Raw genomic sequence first — 18818 nt, 5'->3', positions numbered from 1 at the left:
TTAAATTTTGTATCGAACTTACCAACAGGCAAGGATTTTCCGTTTCTGAACCACTCCACCCTTAAAGAGGAGTCGTTGACTGGCTCCAGTCTGCACTCAAAATGAGCGAGTTGGCCTTCATGTAAATTCAGGTTATTAAGCTTGCTCAAGAATTTGGGTTGGATTTTAGCGGATTCTTCAATCCAAGTTTCTCTATGATGTCGACTTTGATCCTCCAAATATTGAATTTGCTGAAGTCCTTCTGGGTGCTGGGACTCCAAAATAACTTGGCTTCTTCCTGTACATCAGTTTATGGTTATTCAATACACTCTCAGAAAAAAATGTTTTATTGTTGAAACATGATATTGAAACTTTTAAACAAAATTACTGCCATTTTAATAAATTAAACTTAATAATGTTTCTGTTCAAGTTTGAATTTTAGTACTGTGCAATAATATCCAAGAAGGGTTATCTTGTTTGATAATGTGGTTTAACTTGGCATCTTATTAAAGTTGCAGGAAAATTTAAGTAAAATTATGATTTAGCTTGGTACAAAATTTTTAACAACACATAAAAATATCATAGAAAATTACCATTATGCATGCAAGTAAATGATAACAGTATAAAATTATGTTTTTTTTTCAGTAAAAATCATTCTATGATATAGGAAGGAATTGTGCTATAACTGTAATATTTGTATAACTAATATTTTTCGTAAGTTAATAATTAATAAAATATTGATTTTTAAAAAAAACTAAACAAATTATATTCAGAAATATTTTTAATAGTAAAAAAAATAAAATTTCCTTTGAGACTGTATAGTATTATTTTTATTGCCTTTTATGCTACATGTCACTTTATAATACTTTGGAGGTCCAGGGGTTTTATTTCTTTTTCATATACGTGGTATTGGGGTTTAAGAAAAAGCCATTTTTACCGAAACTTAAAAAACAGAATGTAAGGCCCATCACTTATCATTTAAGGGTTTTATGAACATTAGATTACACATTAGATTAAAATTACACATTAGATTATTTTAGCTGAAATTCTTTAAAAGAGTTTAAATGTCAAATGAAAACAACAGTTTCCACTTTTAAATTCATTACCTAACCAATTGGAAAATTTCTTTCCATATCTATTGTTACCATTAAAAAATTGTTTTTTTTTTCTTTACTTCTGAATTATATCACAGCATTATAAGCCATGATCACTCAAATTTACTGATTCAAATTACAAATTTTCTTACATACCTGTACATTTTACAGTACAAGAAGTTACTGCTTGTCCAAGACTGCTTATTGCTTTACAAGTGTAAACACCATTGTCTTCTGGGTACACACTCAATATGTCTAGAGCGACATAGTCGAATTCGTATGCGGGTCGGAATCGATGTCCTATGAGAAATAAGATTTATTAGGATAAGTTATAAGTAAGTGGATGCAAAAATAAAGAAATATTTATAGTTTGAAATAATATTTGAACTACATTGATACAAATATTTAACACATAAGTTTATCATTATTTTTCTAAGCGTCACAATAATTAAACCATATAATATTAGTTTTTGGTGTATAAAAATCATATTTCTAAAGATGAGTTCAAGCATTTTATCTCAAATAACTTGCTTCATTTGATTTAACTCGATTAATTTTGAAATTAAAGCAATTGTGGCATGGCGAAATCATCGTACTTGATTCGAAAAGTTCATGCTCTGGCGAACCTAAAAATTTCAACATACGCTCAAAGTATTTTTTGTTATCTATTTGAACTGAATTCGCGATCGCAACGCTCGAGTACGCCCTCTATCGGGAGCCTGTAAATATCAGACATTAATTTATCACGTTTTCAATTTGTTCCATCAAAATCATCGGCCATGACGGACGCCATTTTCTTAGCAGCAAATAAAAATCAAAATTTCCCTAAGGCACAGCTGAAGAACTTGAAAAAACTAACCAGAACATGCCAAACATTGAAGCAGAACACGCCAAGCATTTGAAGAACAATTTCTTAATAATTTTTACCTTTCTATTATCAACAACGTAACTTACAATTCGCAGAATAGTCGCAGGTATGCGTCTATTCTATCGAATATAATAGAATCGCAGAATAGAATGCGTCTATTCTATCGAATGTATAGAAATCGCAGGTATGCGTCTCATACAACAACGCCCCCTATAGTTCGTTGCGATCGCGAATTGAAGTTCAAGAAATCAAAAGGTACCTCGTGATTGAATCAAGTTAGCATGTCTTATATACCAGTGAATTGATGTTTAATTTTAGTAGTGGTAGTTACGCCGCAATACTCCCCCACCAGAATTTTATCAGGGATAGAATTCGATGAACGGATCTCACTAGTTGCTGTACTTGTGAAAGACCGGGAGAGCTGCAATTAAGGTCACTGGGTTTTTGAGTGCTGAATGTGAGAGGTTCATCCACCTCACAGTCGTAGTCGCTCCTATGTTGCCATTAGCAGCCGAGTATATGCAGGCAGCCGTTTAATCGAGACGTGACAGAGTAGCAACAGCGTGAGGAGGATTGGATTATGTCGCTGACACAAGTAGCAAGTCAACTGTTCAATGTGGACTATCCATCGAAGTGGGCGTTACTGCGTGTTCAAATCACGTCCGGAGGTCACCAATGAGGGGGCGGAGTTATCGACCATGCCAACCGTCATCTATCAAAAGGTACCTCGTGATTGAATCAAGTTAGCATGTGTTATATACCAGTGAATTGATGTTTAATTTTCGTAGTGGTAGTTGCGCCACACAATTTAAAATGTTTTAAAGTTAAAACGAAATTTCCAATTTTTGAAAAAGTTGCTACATGTTTTAATAGGTAGTCACTGTTAAAAATACTACAACTGGTCAGTAGCAAAATTTCCCAATTTTGCTCCATAACTAGCCATTAAGTGAGCTCCGTGACACGAAATTTTGCAGCTCACTCCACGCTATTCTAACTATACTGTTCATAAAAAGACTGAAAAATTTTATCGGTTTTCATCTTAAAAGAAATGTTGAGATATTCCTTCCTTTTCTTTTGGTTATAAATATACAACTTCGAGGAGAATCCAAATGTTTTGAAAACAAACTTTTCATTTTAATAATATTTTCCTATATTACAACGACAATGTTTTTTTTTTTACATAAAAATAAAACTTCATGTACCATACTCATTTAGAAATTGAGAGTTTTATGGGCGCATTTTAAGCAGAAAGATTAAACCCACATTCAGCAAGAATAATTTCAAAGTTTGTAAAAATCGTGGATTTCATTTTAATATTCTTTAATATTTTAACTTTCTTATTATAGTTTAATTTTCCGATAGAAATATTCAAAATATTTATTCAAAAAAATTTTATTAAATAAAAAAATTACATCACATGAAAATTATGAGTTGAATGAATAGAAAAATAAGTCGTTACACAATAATCTTCTGTGAAGTGCGAAACTGATCTCATTGAAATCATGTGCATATACGCCGCCCAGGTTTTCCTGGTTTCTCGCCCAGGAACAATGTTTTCATGGGGCACATTAGGACCCATAATCCTCACAGAACAATCCCTGACGTCTGTAAGCTATTTGAACATAGTTGCAGACCAGGTTCACCCATTCATGGCAACAGTTTTTCCTGCGGGGGATGGTGTTCACCAACAGAATAATGTCCCATGTCATAAGGGTCGAATCATCGAGGAACTTTCCAGTGACTTTCAAGTCATGTCTTGGCCCCCAAATTCCGACCTTAATCCAATAGAGCATTTGAGGTCCTACTTGGAAAACCAAATTCGTGCTGCCACGCTACCCCCTCGCAATGTGAGGGCATTGTTGAACCAGTTGGTAACAGATACCTCAGACTACCCATCAGCACCTTGTGATATCAATGCCACGGCGGGTGCTAGCAGTTTTGAGGGCTAAAGGTGGTTCTACATGTTATTAGCAGGGTGGTCATAATGTAATGACTCTTCGGTGTAAGCAAACAAATTTGCTTTTTTTTTCTGCAATATATTTTAAACTTACCAACTTTGAGAGGGGCTCCGTTGACAAACCACTCAATTTTCATAGTGGGATCACCTACGGGAGACAGACGACATTCCAAGTGGATGTTGGACCCCTCAATCGTTTCAATATTGTGCAAGGGTTTCGTAAAGGTGGGGAGTTGCGTAATAACAGTTTCTTCGAACTGATCTCTCTTATACCGGCTTGAGTCCTCCAAGTGTTGTATCTTCTGAAGCCCTTCAGGGTGCTGAGTTTCCGAGACGACACCACTCTTACCTACAAATGACACGTTAACACTTAAAGCAACATTTCATTGAACATAAAACTGATAAAGATGAAATAAGATTTTAATTTTAAAAAATTGGATTAATTTGGAAATGTATCTTTACAAAGAGATGAAGCGTGTTTGAGTTTGTTTCGAGTTTGACAGTTGTAAAAAAAATTCACCTGAGGTAGAAAATGAGGTTATGNAAAGGTGGGGAGTTGCGTAATAACAGTTTCTTCGAACTGATCTCTCTTATACCGGCTTGAGTCCTCCAAGTGTTGTATCTTCTGAAGCCCTTCAGGGTGCTGAGTTTCCGAGACGACACCACTCTTACCTACAAATGACACGTTAGCTTAACACTTAAAGCAACATTTCATTGAACATGAAACTGATAAAGATGAAATAAGATTTTAATTTTAAAAAAAAACACGGTTTAAAAAATTGGATTAATTTGGAAATGTATCTTTACAAAGAGATAAAGCGTGTTTGAGTTTGTTTCGAGTTTGACAGTTGTAAAAAAAATTCACCTGAGGTAGAAAATGAGGTTATGTTTTGCACCAAAAGTAACAATAAACCTCAATTTCAACTTCTTTTAAGTTTATAAAATAAATCTCATATATATCTCAGCAATATTTTTAGTAGAAATCGGAAGAAATTATTCACACCTCAAATATACTTATTTGATTAAAGTGCAGAAAAATTAAATGTATACCTCAAAAACAACCTCTCTAAGGTAGATTTCTATCAACCTCAAAACAACCTAAACTGTGAACAAAACAGCTCCATACACCTACATTGTTTACCTTGGTAGGTAATTTTTTTAAACTTTAAAATTTAACTTTAAAATAATCCAATCCTTTTTTAATCCTTTTTTAATTTAACTTTAAAATGTTGTCAAGGAAGTCACTTTCAACAAAATCTCAAATAAATCGTAACATTTTATAAACAACCTCAAACAAACCTAAAAAACACCTTACAGCTTTGTAGGACTATGTGTTAAGCCTTTGACGCAGAATTTTTATTAAAAATATTTTTTATAATTTTTCATTATTTTGTATAAATTTAGGTCAAAATAAGGGAAGGATATTATATTTTGCATTTTAATAATTTATGGTTATGAAATACAGCATGGAACAACGGCGCATTTTTCTGCGTTAAAGGTAAATTCTTTCAAATACGGCTCACTTCCAAAAAAAATTTTTTTTCAAATTTGCAGTCATTTAGATATAAGATAAACCTTTATTCATGACGGAAATTTCTTTAATTCACAAAATCAATTTTTGATAAAGTTTTGAATATGAACAAACAATTTTCTTTTTCAAACTGCTTCTTTTGCATTTTATATTTTAGCTCAAATACAATCTCAATAATTTAAGTTTTTTTAGTAACTCATACATTATTTTTAAAATTGACAAAAATCAAAATATATTTTTACTTGTAATTAGAGCACCAGAAAAAATACATAAAATGGACACCAGAGTCCCATCTGCGTCAAAAGTTTAAGAACTGTTACAAATAGTTTGATTGGTTCATTAATCCTTTGAAGCAGAATATTTCATTAAAAGTAGTTTTCTTGGTTTTTTTTAATTTTGTATTAATTTAGATTTAAGATAAATATTATATTTAGCATTTTAATAATTTATTGTAATGAACATGAAAAAAAGTTGTCTTTTTCTGCGTTAAAAGTAGAATCTTTCAAACACCGCTCACCTCAAACAATATTTTTCAAATTATTACTTATTTGCAGTCAATTATATCGATAATAAATAGTTTTCCTCGTTGAAATTTCTGTAAGTCAAAAAATTAGTTATTGATAAATTTTTTCATATGAAGGAAAAAAAATTCGAACTATTTTTGGATTTTATATTTTGATACAAATATAACCCCGATAATCTATCAGATTTTCTTTGGTGAGTTTTGGAATATTTTTCTAATTAAAAAAAATAAATTAATTAANTTTTTTTTTTTTTAAAAAAACTTGGAATTACAGCGTCAGAAAAAGTGTATTAAAGGGATACCTGTGTTCCATTTTCGTCGAAGGATTAAGAACTATTTACTAGTAGTTTGATAGGTTTATTATTTTAAAAAACATGGTACACAAATTGAGCTGCGTCTTTTTTTTTATTACAGTATTGTCAAACATTAAATTCGACTTAGATTTGCTCAAAGAAATAAAATCAGTTTTCTAAAAAGAATTATAGGCAGTAACAGAATACTTTCCTAGTAAAATCTCCTTTTTGTTATATCACAGAATAATTAATCAGCATTTTATCAGTACACAGTTTGATCAGAAATATATATAATTAAAACCGGATTTTAATGTAATTCTTGGTACATTGTCTTACACTGAAAAATGGTAAGATCCATTTATACTTTTTTCTACTAAATAAAAACAATTTGCTTCTAAATAAAAGTGTCGATAAAACCTTAAGCCAACAGTAACTAAGAATGTATTTTACGATCGAAATTTTAAAATCAAAATATTTGTGATTTAGTAAAAACTAACAAAATTTGTTAGCAATTTAGAAAACAATTTAAAACATAGTAATAATTTCGGACGTATGATTACTTTTCTTATAACAAAATCTAAATTTAATATTGTTTTTGCATGACATAGGTAGCCCTTCTTACCCATTACTGTTAAAACTTACCAATTACTGTAATACAGGCACTAGTGTGCGAAGAACCAAGGTGATTAGTTGCTCGAACAGTGTACTCCCCGGTATCTTCCGGATAGGCTGTGGTGATGTCAAGAACAATATGACCAAATTCATACTTAGATTGGAATCGAGATCCTAAATGATAAGGAAACCAATTAATTCCTGACATGAAATATTTCCATTTTAATATTAAGTAATATTTAAATTGAATTACGAATTGTATACCTTTCAATTAAATTGAAATTTTAAACAAAGATTTCTTTCAAAATAAGGAATTATTTTATACCTCATTGTTTTCTAGTGTGGGACGTTTCTTTAAAACTTTAAGAAAGCTTAAGTTCCTATTTCAGAAAATTTTGAGAATACGTTTATTTCGTAAAACTGGAAAATCGAACATATTTCTATAAGTTTAAAAATATTTAAAACTGAAAAGTTTAATCAGTTTCTAGAAATTAGTGAAATTAGTGAAATATATATAAAGTGCAATAGATGTTTCTGCATAGAGTTAATTAGCAGTTAAATATTGAATAATTCAAAAAATGAAGGATAAAATGATATGGGCGAAAATGTTGGAATGAAGACGTCTATAACAAATAGCCATTTTTTTCTAAACTTTATTTTATTAAACTGAAGATAGTTTACGATTTTAGGGCATTTTAATGTTAACTTTGTCGTTTGAAATTGTATTTTTGGGATATCTATTTTTTATTTATCCAAGTATATCAATTTATGTTACGAAGTACTGTTTCCTGTAGTAAGGTATCCTGGTTTGGAATGATATTTTTTTCCTCTTTATTCATTAAATAAATAAATTAAAAAGTAAAGTGTAAATTAGTTAGAATTATTCTCACCAGAGGGAAGTTGTTTTCCATTGAAGAACCATTCAATTTTGAGAGTTGGATCCCCTACTGGTTCCACTCTGCATTCCAGATGTACTCGTTCTCCTTCTCTCAAAGGCTTAGGACTGTGCAAAGGAATTGGGAAAAACGGTTTGCTTTTGGAAATTTCCTCAATGAATCGATCTGTATCTACATGAGCTGGTCTTTCCAAGTATTCGATTTTCTCTTCGATTTCATGTATGGTAGAAGTATCAACTCCACTTTTTGCTGAAATATTATGTGAAATTTAATTTTTATAAGAGTATCAACTCCACTTTTTGCTGAAATTTTATGTGAAATTTAATTTTTATAGAAGTATCAACGCCACTTTTTGTTGAAACAATGAGTGAAATTTAATTTTTATAGAAGTATCAATTCCACTTTTTACTGAAATATTATGTGAAATGTAATTTTTATAAAAGTAACAACTCCTTTTTTTTCTGAGACATTATGCGAAATTAAATTTTTATGAAGTATCAGCTCCTTCTTTTGGCGAAATATTATGCGAAATTTTATCGCTATAAAATAAGAAACTGAGCAAGAGCAATTAAAAATAAATAAGGCGATAAGATTTTTTTCTTTTAAGTGTTAATTTACTATGTAAGTTCTGCTGATACTGTTTATCTAATGAAACTTGAATTTTATTAGATCTTTTTTATAAAAAAATTCTCAAATTATTACTTTAGATTACTTTTAAATCCCTTTTACTCCAGACAAATGACTACAATAAAATGTAAATTAATTATTGGCTTACCTTGGACTTGAACCACTTTATTTAATTGGGCTTGTCCTAAAGAGTTTTTAGCTACAACCGAAAAAGTTCCTGTGTCTTCTGGAAAGACGTACAAAATATCCAATGCTACATATCCAAAGTCAAAATATGTTTTGAAACGATGACCTATAAAGCAAAAAAAATATGATTAAAATGCAAATTAATAAAAAAATTATGATATAGCAATATAAAAAAGCTCATTATTTAAAAAAAAAATTAAAATTTTGAAATACACAGAGAAAAAATATTTGCTATAATTATCGTACTATAGAGTAATGACAACTCCAGTAAAAAAGATCTATAAATCTCGTTCATAAAACTATAAACAGTATTTTAGCCATTCCTTTAGTACTTTTTCTGCTCATATGGTTTTCTGGAAATTCATTTTTTAAAAAATTGAAGTTCTCATTAATACACATTTAGTGAAAAATGCGAAATTTTAAATGTAAAGTAAATTTGGTTGAATTAAAAGTAAATTTAACCAAATAAATAGTTTTTTTTTGCCTAGCTTTCAGGCATTATGATAAAATTTTCAAATTGTGCCACTTTTATCAATTTTTTTTAAAATTACAACCAAATCGCTTTGTTAAAATTACCGAGCTTTTTAGTGTGTCCATGGAGCCAGTAATACGGTAAATTTTACCATATTCTGGTAGTTTTGACTATACTTTTTTCTCAGTGTACTAATTTTGGATTTTTGAAAAAATGAAATGAATTACCTGTAGTCAATGGGCGGCCATTAAAGTACCATTCAACAATCATGCCTGGATCACCCATGGGTTCTAATCTTGTTTCAAAGTGAGCATTTTGTCCCTCAATGAGCTGTGTCTTCCCGATAAGCTCAGAGGTGAATGTGGGTTTTTGTGTGAATGTTACATCTTCCCTGGTGTCTCTTTGATAACGGGAATAATCTTCCAAATGTTGGATTTTTTCAAGACCCTCTGGATGCTGAGTTTCAACAACGATGCTCTTTTTACCTTAATTGAATAAAATGTACATACTGTAGTTTCGGAAGTAAATTAAAAGATTGTCAAGTTTCTTATAACTGAAATAAATTGCAGGCTAACTAAAATAACTCCTATTTCAATTATACCATCAATTGAAAATGCTTTGTGACGACTACACATAAAAAACATATTACGGTAAAAAGTATTTGCACTCAGAGTGCATCATCGGTATATAAAATCCGTTTTACTGTAAAATGAATTTTTACTATAAAATTTTACAGCATCATTTTTACAGTCATATTTATTTAATTACTGTGATTCAGTAATTTTACAGTGAATATTACAGTAAAAATAACGGTATATCAGATATCTGTTTCGTAAAATTTTACGATAAAAATGGATTTTACGGTAAAATTTATCGGCACAATGAGTGCTGATATTTTTTACCGTAATTTAAAGAGGAATTTTTGACAGTGTATGCATTATCTAGAAACGATAAGAAGTAAATTAAAAATAGAGTCTAAATTAGGCTGTCACTCTGTGCGAACTACTTACAAGAAAAGTTTTGACGTTACAAAAAATGTTCTCTTGAAATACATTGATTGAAGAAATACTATTTGCTTGAAAAAACATCATAAGGGAAAATATTAAGTCTCAAATATCGCAATGATACAATATAATTTGATATTAATTAACTATAATACTGTATAGATCATGATTTCAGTATTGGTAATATTGTTTTCATACACAAAAAGAGGCTCAAGCAATCTCAGGAAGTTTTATTCCGAGAGACTATAAATGTATTAAATCATTTTATTAATAATCATGCACAAATAAAAATGCAATGTTTATTTAAACTTATGTATATAACTAGATTTCATTTAAACACTTACTTATACATATTAGTTGCGAAGATGTTGTGGCAGTTCCCATACTGTTTGTAGCTATACAAGTGTAAGAACCGGTATCCCTGGCATCTACACCTCTAATTGTCAACGATACATATCCGAAGTTGAAAAATGTGGAAATTCTGGAACCTGTAAAAATTATGAAACCCTCATTAGCATTATTATGTATTTTCGCTTTATTGCATTACTAATATTTGTCAGCTATACCCAGTAGTTATACGCATGTTTATATTTTTTTCTGATATTAGATGCGTGTCAGTTTACTACCATAAATCTAGCTCCAAAGAGGGTTTCAAGTATGCTTACGCAAACAAAGAAAAGTAGCATGTCTGACAACCCTCATATAACCAAAACTGTTTAACCATATTTATACAATTGATATATGAACCACATTTATACAATCCTATTAAAAGAACATGGACAGTGCATGTAAAAAAGGATATCTATATTTCAGGAGGGATTTGCAATCGCGCGGACTGACGCTTCGAGCCAAGCTGTAACAGGACAAAACAATAACCAAAAAGTCATTAAGCATCATTAGCATGGATTAGTCGCCCCCATGTGTCAATAGCTGTCGATCAAATCAAAAAACGGATTGCACTAAAATCCTTAGCCTTGCCTTTCTCTAATTAGTCAATGAAGAGGAATTTACCTAACAGCAACTTTGATGAGACACTTATAAGTGATTAGATTCTCCATTTGCGTAGTGTTACACACATTTAGTGTTATCCCTCAAGTAGATCAGGTGGAAAAAAATGACGTAGAGTGAAAAGGCGCTTAGATATTTATTAATTCAACAAGCAATATAACACTCAAGTAGGATTTAAACGGAAATACGTCAGAAGGTTTTTACAAATCAAAGATCTATATAATACAGACAAAAATGCCATAGAAACAATAAAAATGTGAATCATAATCATGAACACAGTAAGAATTGAAAGAGAAAATTTATTTCCAATAGCATCAAAACAAAAGCTCTGAATGAGGTAGTATAACGTTCGCAAAAATAATTGGAAATGAAAGAAAGCAGCTCGTCATCGAGCTATTCAGATAAATTCAATCTAAAGACATTGGATGTAAAAGCACAACGTTTTACTTAACCACCTTTTCACAAAACATAACACGAGTTCATACAGCTTAATGGGTATTAAAACTTATTAAAAAGAAAAATAATCACACTTTAGGTGTTGAAAAAGAAATATTTGTTATTTTTCACAACTTCCATTCTAATGCAATAGTGGAAAAGACAAACTACATTCATCTTAGTGAGACATTCTTAAAAATATCCCGAAAGTTTATTGTCGCACATTATAAATCTGTTGAAACTATAAGCACTTACTTGCTTCGAGAGGTTTTCCATCTTTCAACCATTCTACTCTCATTGTTGAATCACCACATGGTTCTAATCGGGCTTCAAAATGGGCCATTTTTCCTTCATTCAGTTCAATTTTTTGAATTAATTGAGTTTTAAAATATGGCTTCTGCTTAATTGTTTGGTCGATTTCAACAAATGTTTGTCGCTGCTGCATCTGATAGGCTTCAAGTTCTTGAGTTTTCTGGATGTAGCTTTGTTGCTCTGGAATGCCCAAGCTTGATGTCACTTGTTCCGTAACTATAAGGGAATATTTTCATTTCAGTTTATTCATAAATGCGTTTACAAAGATCGAAAAATTTGGAATTGAGAGAATATTTCGTAGATAATAGTAGAAACCAAATCTTGTTTCTATAATCTTAAGACATTATTAAATTTGAAATGGATTTGCATAAAAATGTAAATAAATAGAAACGTAAGTTTGTATTAAATGTTTTAAAAAACAGTTATTTTCGTACTCTACTGAAATAACTATGTCACATTCATAATCATATGCAATAACTAGTCAAAGTCATATTTTGTTTAAGCTTCAATGATATTTGTGATTATTATTATTTATAATCGTGATTATCATTATTGACAACCTCAAAAATGAATTAATAAATGGTCGTATACACTTAAATGATTCAAAAAACTTTAATGTTATTCAAAAACTTCGCAAGGACAAAGAAGTTTAAAAATTCATTTTGAAAAGGACTTTATTGAATTTTATAACAAGCTTTGTCTAATATATTTAAACTCAGCAAGGCAAGTGTATTTCTTTACCTTTAATTTTAAGAGTTGCAGTTGAAATAGCTTCCCCCTTTTGATTAGAGGCTTTGCACATATACACTCCTGAATCTTCAGCTCGCACATAAGATATATTCAATGCAACATAGCCAAAACTGAAAGTGGTGCTAATTCTTGTTCCTAAAAAAATATAACATATCTATGTAATTTACAAGTCAATTACTTAAAAATATGCAAGGAATACTATTCGATGATATTTTTATTTTATAACCGTCGTTGAACAGCCGACCCAGTTTTGCGTTTATGACTATCAATGTTCACCTCCGTAGCCTTGTAATTTTGACCCCAATCCAGAAGACAAGAAAACTCTCAAGAAGACAAGAAAGATCAAGTATTGGGAGAAATTTGTCTTCTCGGAGGACTTTTTAGATGGAACTAAAGAGCAGTTGCTTCACATGGAGAGGAAAACTATGAAAACCTCCCATGGTTGGCCTGATACCAAGAGAACTCTAACCCACGATCCATCTACTACTTAGAATATTTTACTTCGGCACTGTGTCTGGCACTATTAACCAGCTATATCTGGGATTCGAACCCGGGTCACCTCATTGGACGGCAAATGCTTTATACCCTGAGCCACCACGACTCTATTCTACGATATTGCCATGATAGGTCAAATTCATAGGTCACGAGAGTCTATTATGAATATATTTATTCTGTCATGCAGTAGTTGTTATGAATATCGAGGTGAACATTTCTGCAAATATTCCCTCACGTCTGCAAAATATTACTTTACAAACTGCCCACCCCACTATCAAATCTTCGAAAAATGTATCTATCTGTCAACTTTTTCGGAGTAATATGTCAAACATTACTTATGTAAAGTCGGGTCCGTAGTTCATTAATTATTGGAAAGTGAATAAAGGTAATTTAATCATTACAATGTAACAAAACATTACTTGATCATTAATAGGATTAACGAAGATCAGTTAAAGTAATGGCTCATTGAAGAACATTATCCTAAAACTTATCTAAAACTTAATAAAAAAGCAAGATACTTTTCATTTATATAATAAAACAAGAATTAAAAAAATATGTAGTTGAATTTCCTAAATACTCAAAAGGGTAAATAATCTAGTAAAAAGGGCGAAATACTCAAAGAGACTAATTCTATTCAAGCAATGTTTTTGTAAGAATCTATGACGTACCTGCTGTAAGAGCTTGTCCGTTGAAAAGCCATTCCACTTTCATGGTTGGGTCACTGACAGGTGTTATTTGGGCTTCAAAGTGAGCAAAACCACCTTCAACAATATTTTCTAAAGAATGCAACGGCCTAATGAAGACAGGCAATTGAGAGACGACTTCTTCAATAGATTCTTGGCGTTGGTATTTCTCATAGTCTTCAAGGTGGCGAATTGCGTCCATACTCTCAGGGTGTTGAGGAGCTCGTTCAATTTTAGCTCGTGCTGTAAATGAATAGTTTTTGTCCTAAGTTCATTTTTTAAATTCATTTAAGACTACTAAAATCAGGAGACATTTATATCTTAAATATAAAATGCTTTAAAATAAGCCAAACAACGCGGTTAACACTAGAAAACTTAGTATGTACCTATATTGCCCAAAAGCAGTCAAAATGACTGCATTGTGAAGGAATAACTAATATGTAAAGAAAATTTGCTTAAATAATTTTTATTATTTTTTATATTATTTACACTTATATAACAAGTTATTAGTAAATACTACTAATAAAAAAATTTACTTCACTTGGGAAAAAAAATTATGCATGATTATTTATAAATTTTTTGCAAATGAAAAAGCAGTCAAAATTATTTCCTTGGGCAATCTAGTGCTAAAGCACAAATAGTAGCACAAAAACATACTTCAGTTTCGGTTCTATAAACAAGAGCCTACCGTAGAAAACGTGCAGAACCATTCACTATAATTTACGTTCCACTTAAATTTCCATGGCAATTTTTCCAGCTAGTGGCCATTGGAGACCAAAACGTACAGAATCAAAATACATTTTTCATTCAAAAAATGAAGAAAACGGCGAGGGGAAAGCCAATAACAGTTCATAACACAAACGGTTACGGCATGCTGTTATAGTGGCAAAATTGTTAGTTTAGAAATGTTAAAGAAAATAAAATTATAAAGGAGCCGGACCACTTATATCGAGACCACTAGTACTTCTCTGACATAACACAATATTGGCCATGACAAGTGCTAAATAGGATGTTCTAGAAATTTCTAGATCAGCATGAGAGCTTCGCTAATTGGTGTTTCACATTTTGTGTTTCAGCACTCAAATTAGCTTTTTGTTTATAGAACCTAAACTAAAGTTCACATGCTTCTGCGATTTTTATTTGCACTTTATTCACGTTGTTTCAGATTTATTCATATATAGCACAAAGTGTAACTTATTTTCATTCTGATATTAAGTCCTGTTTTGTACTTACGAACGCATCGCAGAGTGGCAGTTGTTGTAGCCTCTCCTGCTTCATTTATAGCCCTACACATATAAACACCAGAGTCTTCCGAGTATGCGTGTAAAAGCGTCAGAGCAACGTATCCAAAATTGTAAGTTGTCATCACTCTTGAGCCTGGAATTAAAAAAATAATTATTTTACATTAAATATCGCTTTATTTAGTTATTTCCCAATTATTTTATCAACTTGTTAATAATTAGGAAATACATTAAGGACGTAATAAAATAAAACTCAGTTTTTTGTTAAAATTTAATATAGTACCTGACATTTTAACGGCAGATACTTAACGAAAATTTATATGCTTTTAGGTGTTTTCGTAAATTACATAGTTTATTTTGGTGCTTTTGAACAAATTTTAAACAATCATGTCAGCAGGTAAAATCAGTAGCAAAGTTTTCTAGCGCTAAAAAATTTTTTTATGCAGAAAATGTAGCACAATCATTATCGTATGACATATTGCAATAAAACGATTGTGGAATAAGGCTAATGCTAAATATTTATTCTAGCACGGAAGTTCAAAGAACACTGCTTTATATAATTTTAAAGTTGCAAGATCTCCATGTTTCATCTTATCAATTTGTATATGATTTGTAGAGTTTGTCGTGAGAGCTGTATTAAGTTCATGGCTATATGTGTGGTCTCTCCTGTGTTGCTATTAGCAGTCGAGTGTGTGCAGGATCCTAATGTGAGTAAATGAGACTGATAAGCAACAGCGCGAGGAAGAGGATGACGCCGTCACAAATAACAAGTCAACTGTTCAATGTGAACCATCCATCGAAGTGGACATTATTTTCTATATAAACAAGTTCATATCACGTCCGCAGGACACCAATGTTGAGAAAGGAGTTATCGGCAGTGTCAACCTTCATCTATCAAAAGTTACCATATCTTATATACTAGTGAATTGCAGTTTACTAATTGTAGTGGTAGTTACGCCATAGAGTCGTTAAGATTCACGTAAGTTTAATTCTACCACCTAATTGCTTAAAATTTAAAAAATAGTTGCATAAAAGTTTTATTTATAATTTAAAAAGCACATGGAATCAGAATTCAGACCATCAATCGGAATCCAGACCATAAGAGGTTACTGGCTATTTTTGCTGCTGCGATTTTTTGTTCCGTGCATTTTATTTTATCATTTAGCAATATTCTAATTGATAGTCAACGAAATCATGTCCTGCATAACAGTTATTTTCTTTTAGAAAGAATCTGATTTCAACGAAATAGAAACGAACGCCAGTTAAATAACATCCCCGAGTTGTTCAAATTAAGCCCGCAGTGGGCAATATCACTTACTGGCTTCAACGGGTTTTCCGTTGACGTACCACTCAATGACCATTGTAGGATCGCCAATTGGTACAAGTCGAGCATCGAAGTGAACTCTGTCTCCTTCCTGAAGGGAGAGATCTCTAATGTGAGTTGTAAAAGCCGGCTTTTGGGGTGGTCTCTCTTCTTCTGGAGCTCTTGCTCTCGGTGCTGCCCTCTCGACAGGTTTAAGCCACACTACTTCGCGAGGCGGTGAACCCCTGCAACATTTATAACACAATATCACAAAACGTGACAGAAGGCAAAATTGTTACAGTTTATTTTACTTTCAGAATAGGTGTAAGATAAAATCTGCGTTAAACACCTTTTGTAAATAACTGCTTAAGATAGCTATTTTAAGATGTTTCCTCTCCTTTTTCTTTTTTTTTCCGGAACTTACCTCTGTGTAATACATAGTCAATTAAGAATTTTGTATAGTACACGGACTAGCGAACAAATGACAAGTCTGTTAATTGTTTTCGCACTCTTGCAAGGAGAATTGTACCACTACAAGGAAGGTAAAGGAAATGTAACTTAGTGGATGTTTCAAAGATTACTTTAGTCCAAACCTTCACCATTGTTAGCAAAACTGAAGTGCTTGTCTGATATTTGAAAATCCTCTCAGCAGTCGCATTTACTTATCAGTGTAAAAATACTGTTTAAAAAAATTATAATTATAAGCAAAACATTTGTTTTTGAGAAAAAAAACAAATTTGCAATGAAAGATATTTGTTTTATTAACTATGTATTTAAACGAAATTATAACTGCATTTTTAAAACGGCTAATAAGTTTGCTTTAAATGAATAAAGTTTAAAATTTATATATTGAAAACATCAAAAAGTTTTCGCACTTTTTGAAATCAAATTGATGGGAAAAAAAAGTAACAAACTTGTATTTTTGAGCTGCAGTTAAACAAAATTTGACTTTGTTTACCAAGCAACTTCAGTTCTAAAGAACTGTAAAGTATATTTTTAAAAATTTCATAATTAAAAAAGCTGTCAAAACGTTTACAAGCTTTAAATTAATAGATTGATACATTTCCTTATTATTGTTGATATAAAACTACTAATACAGTAACTATAAGTTTTAAGTGACACATTTATTTTGAAGATAAACAAATGATCTTACTGAGGTTCAATAACTTTTTGTGGTTTAGGTAAATAAAGACGCCATGGCTCTGTAACAGGTGCAGATTCACCTAAAATACAATTAACAATTGTAACGAAGATATTTATTGAAGGCTTCAAAATAAAGAAAAAGTATTTAAATTAATTGACTTACTCTCCACATATAGTCGTGCGCGTGTTGCTGTACTTCCAGCTTGGTTTTGAGCAGTGCACTGATACCATGCTGCATCCGATGCATTTACTTGATTGATATAGATTGTTGAAGCGCCATCATTGGTTTCTAACGAGTCAAAAACGCATATTAGAAAAAAATATTTAAAATTCAAAAGCGTAAAATAACTTTTAATCAATAAATAGAAGTAAATTAATTGAATCCTAAGAAATTATTCTATTAAAACTAAACAGTGAGAATTACTATTTTGAGAAATCTTTGCATACACTGTATTTGCTGAAAAGTTGCGTACACTGTATTTGCAATTGCAAATAAGTTATTAGAATACATATTATTTAGGAAAAAAATATATTGTTCCTTCCAAATCACCCATACCTTGTGAAAATTAGATCTCAACAAAAATAACTAGTTGTGTATGAAGTTTTGCAAGCTTTGTTGACTAAAAGTGTCCATATTAAAAAATTGCAATAATAACTATTTTGAGTTAAAAAAAACATTTGTATATATGTTATGCAAAGTTGATGTATAGACGGTAACTTTCATTTCAGTGTATTATAAAAGTTATCAATTTTTAACAGTTTTCTTGTGAGATTTTAAAATACTAACTCATTTCATCACAAAACGTATTGATTTCTGAATACTTGGCCCTTGGAGATTTCGTTGAGTTGAATATTTAACTATTTATGCCTAAAAGCCTAAAAATTTCTAATATTTTTCATTTGTGACTTTTTCGAAGAAACATGTCATTATTTCACAGTATTTTATCTTTTAAGGCTTGAATTAAGAATTAAATATATCACAAAACATACTAGTTTCTCATTATTTAGTCTATGAAGATTTACTTGAATCAACATTTCATTATATTACAGAACGTTGTCGGTTTCTGAATATTTTGACCTTTGAGGTTTCCTTGAATTAACATTTAATAGTATTACAAAAACTTGCTAATTTCTGAATATTTTGTCAGTTGAGGTGACCTTGAATTGACATTTTATAGTTTCGCAAAAAGAACAGATTTCTGAATATTTTGTCCTTTGAGGTTTTCTAGAATTAACATTTAACAATATCACAAAAACATGCGTATTTCTGAATATTTTGTCCTTAGTGGTTTCCTTGAATTAACATTTCATAGTATCCCAAAAATGTGCTGATTTCTGAATATTTTGTCCTTTGAGTTTACCTTGAATTAATAGTATCACAAAACGTGTTGATTTCTGAATATTTT

At 31.0% G+C, this 18818-nt stretch overlaps 1 protein-coding gene across 1 annotated transcript in view; it reads right to left on the bottom strand.

Annotated features, from left to right (window-relative positions):
• LOC107439667 (titin) overlaps positions 1 to 18818 on the bottom strand; it is a gene marked incomplete in the record, with an annotated part of 381506 nt that overhangs the window by 190092 nt on the left and 172596 nt on the right. The window contains 15 exon segments of the mRNA XM_071183739.1: positions 23 to 277; positions 1230 to 1373; positions 3993 to 4247; positions 6888 to 7031; positions 7748 to 8002; positions 8529 to 8672; positions 9266 to 9523; positions 10387 to 10530; positions 11741 to 12013; positions 12539 to 12682; positions 13711 to 13968; positions 14959 to 15102; positions 16285 to 16514; positions 17423 to 17492; positions 17576 to 17701. Of these exon segments, the coding sequence (XP_071039840.1) occupies positions 23 to 277; positions 1230 to 1373; positions 3993 to 4247; positions 6888 to 7031; positions 7748 to 8002; positions 8529 to 8672; positions 9266 to 9523; positions 10387 to 10530; positions 11741 to 12013; positions 12539 to 12682; positions 13711 to 13968; positions 14959 to 15102; positions 16285 to 16514; positions 17423 to 17492; positions 17576 to 17701 (2844 nt within the window).

This window comes from Parasteatoda tepidariorum, chromosome 7, assembly GCF_043381705.1.
Source record: "Parasteatoda tepidariorum isolate YZ-2023 chromosome 7, CAS_Ptep_4.0, whole genome shotgun sequence".
NCBI lineage: Eukaryota > Metazoa > Arthropoda > Arachnida > Araneae > Theridiidae > Parasteatoda > Parasteatoda tepidariorum.
This window is presented reverse-complemented; position numbering and strand designations above follow the sequence as displayed.